The 1,199-nt window shown below is 45.3% G+C and overlaps 1 protein-coding gene across 1 annotated transcript in view; it reads left to right on the plus strand.

Moving 5' to 3' along the window:
- Positions 1–1,006, plus strand: part of LOC125481106 (ubiquitin carboxyl-terminal hydrolase 16-like) — a 6,865-nt gene extending 5,859 nt beyond the window's left edge. The window contains exon 5 of the mRNA XM_048592248.1: positions 857–1,006. Coding sequence (XP_048448205.1) covers positions 857–1,006 — 150 coding nt within the window. The remainder of the gene's footprint in view (positions 1–856) is intronic.
- Positions 1,007–1,199: the final 193 nt, after the last annotated feature.

A 1,199-nucleotide genomic window follows, 5' to 3' on the forward strand; every position in this document is an offset into this window, starting at 1 on the left:
CTTCACCTTGTTGTCTTAGATTCTCCAGCATCTGCAGTTCCTACTATCATTGAATTTACTTAGTTTGCTTGGAAAATTATAGCCTTGGTCATCTATGGTTGATCTTTAGTTGTAAATTAGATTGCCAGATTTTACGTGTTGTGTCAGCTTTCTTTTGGAAACTGTGTATCAGCATTTATGAATTTTGGCAGGTTGGTATGAAACTGATTAACATACAATATAGTCTGTATGGCCAAAGTCCAAGTTGTTTGCAATCCTCCCTCAAACAGATTAGGCCACAGGCAATTTAAAGCGCTCTGTTACCAAGTGCATCCTCTTGCTGACCCAAAATAACCTTCCTACTCTCAGCATTGGGGGATTGTCAGATCTCATCAGTGGAAAAGCCTCGAGATGAAAGATGTAACTTGCATAAATATAGGTCCCCAAACCATAACGACACCGAAAAATGTTAATTTTTAACATCGGGAGGTAAAATAATCCTTTACTTACAATATATCAAATTACTCCAAAATAACCCCTGGCGGCGCAATTCGGGATCTTATAATGGGATTACTGTTTGAGTTCAAAGATAAGTGTTACTGTTGTATTTGTGGTGGCCCAGTGTTAAGGTTATATGCTCGGTGGCACTGCGGGGAGGGTAACTCTCTCCTCCAATCTACAAACAGAAACTACAGCATACACACACACAGCGTGAGGACGTAAAGCAAACCAGGGGCGGGGAGAAAGGAGGACCATTCCACATTCAGCCGAAAGCCTTTCTCCCGTCCCGGAGACCGGCAGGGGCTGGAGGCCTGGCGTTCGGTTTGGGTGCTGCAGTCATGGTGAGTTAGTGATACAGCTTGTCTGCCTGCTTTAGCGGTGCGATCGCAGGGAGAACGGACTCTTTCGCACCCGGTGCTGCCGACTCCGCTGCCTCGCCTTTAGCGTTCACCAAGCTGCGGGCTTTTTTTCTGGGGGGCTCCAACACCGAGCTCATTCACCAAAAACACAACAGCAGCTACATTGAAGGTGAGTTCTTGTGTAGCAGCGGCGATGACCCTCGCACTTTCCTACTTCTGTTTATATTTTTCTCTCCGTCTCACGTATGTGACTGTGTTTTAAAAACAACTAATACTGTATTGTTTCAGAGATAGTAGGAGCTGCCGATGCTGGAGAATCTGAGATAACAAGGTGTAGAGCTGGATGAACACAGCAGGCCA

This window comes from Rhincodon typus, unplaced genomic scaffold (genome assembly GCF_021869965.1).
Source record: "Rhincodon typus isolate 14 unplaced genomic scaffold, sRhiTyp1.1 hic_rhity00000880, whole genome shotgun sequence".
NCBI lineage: Eukaryota > Metazoa > Chordata > Chondrichthyes > Orectolobiformes > Rhincodontidae > Rhincodon > Rhincodon typus.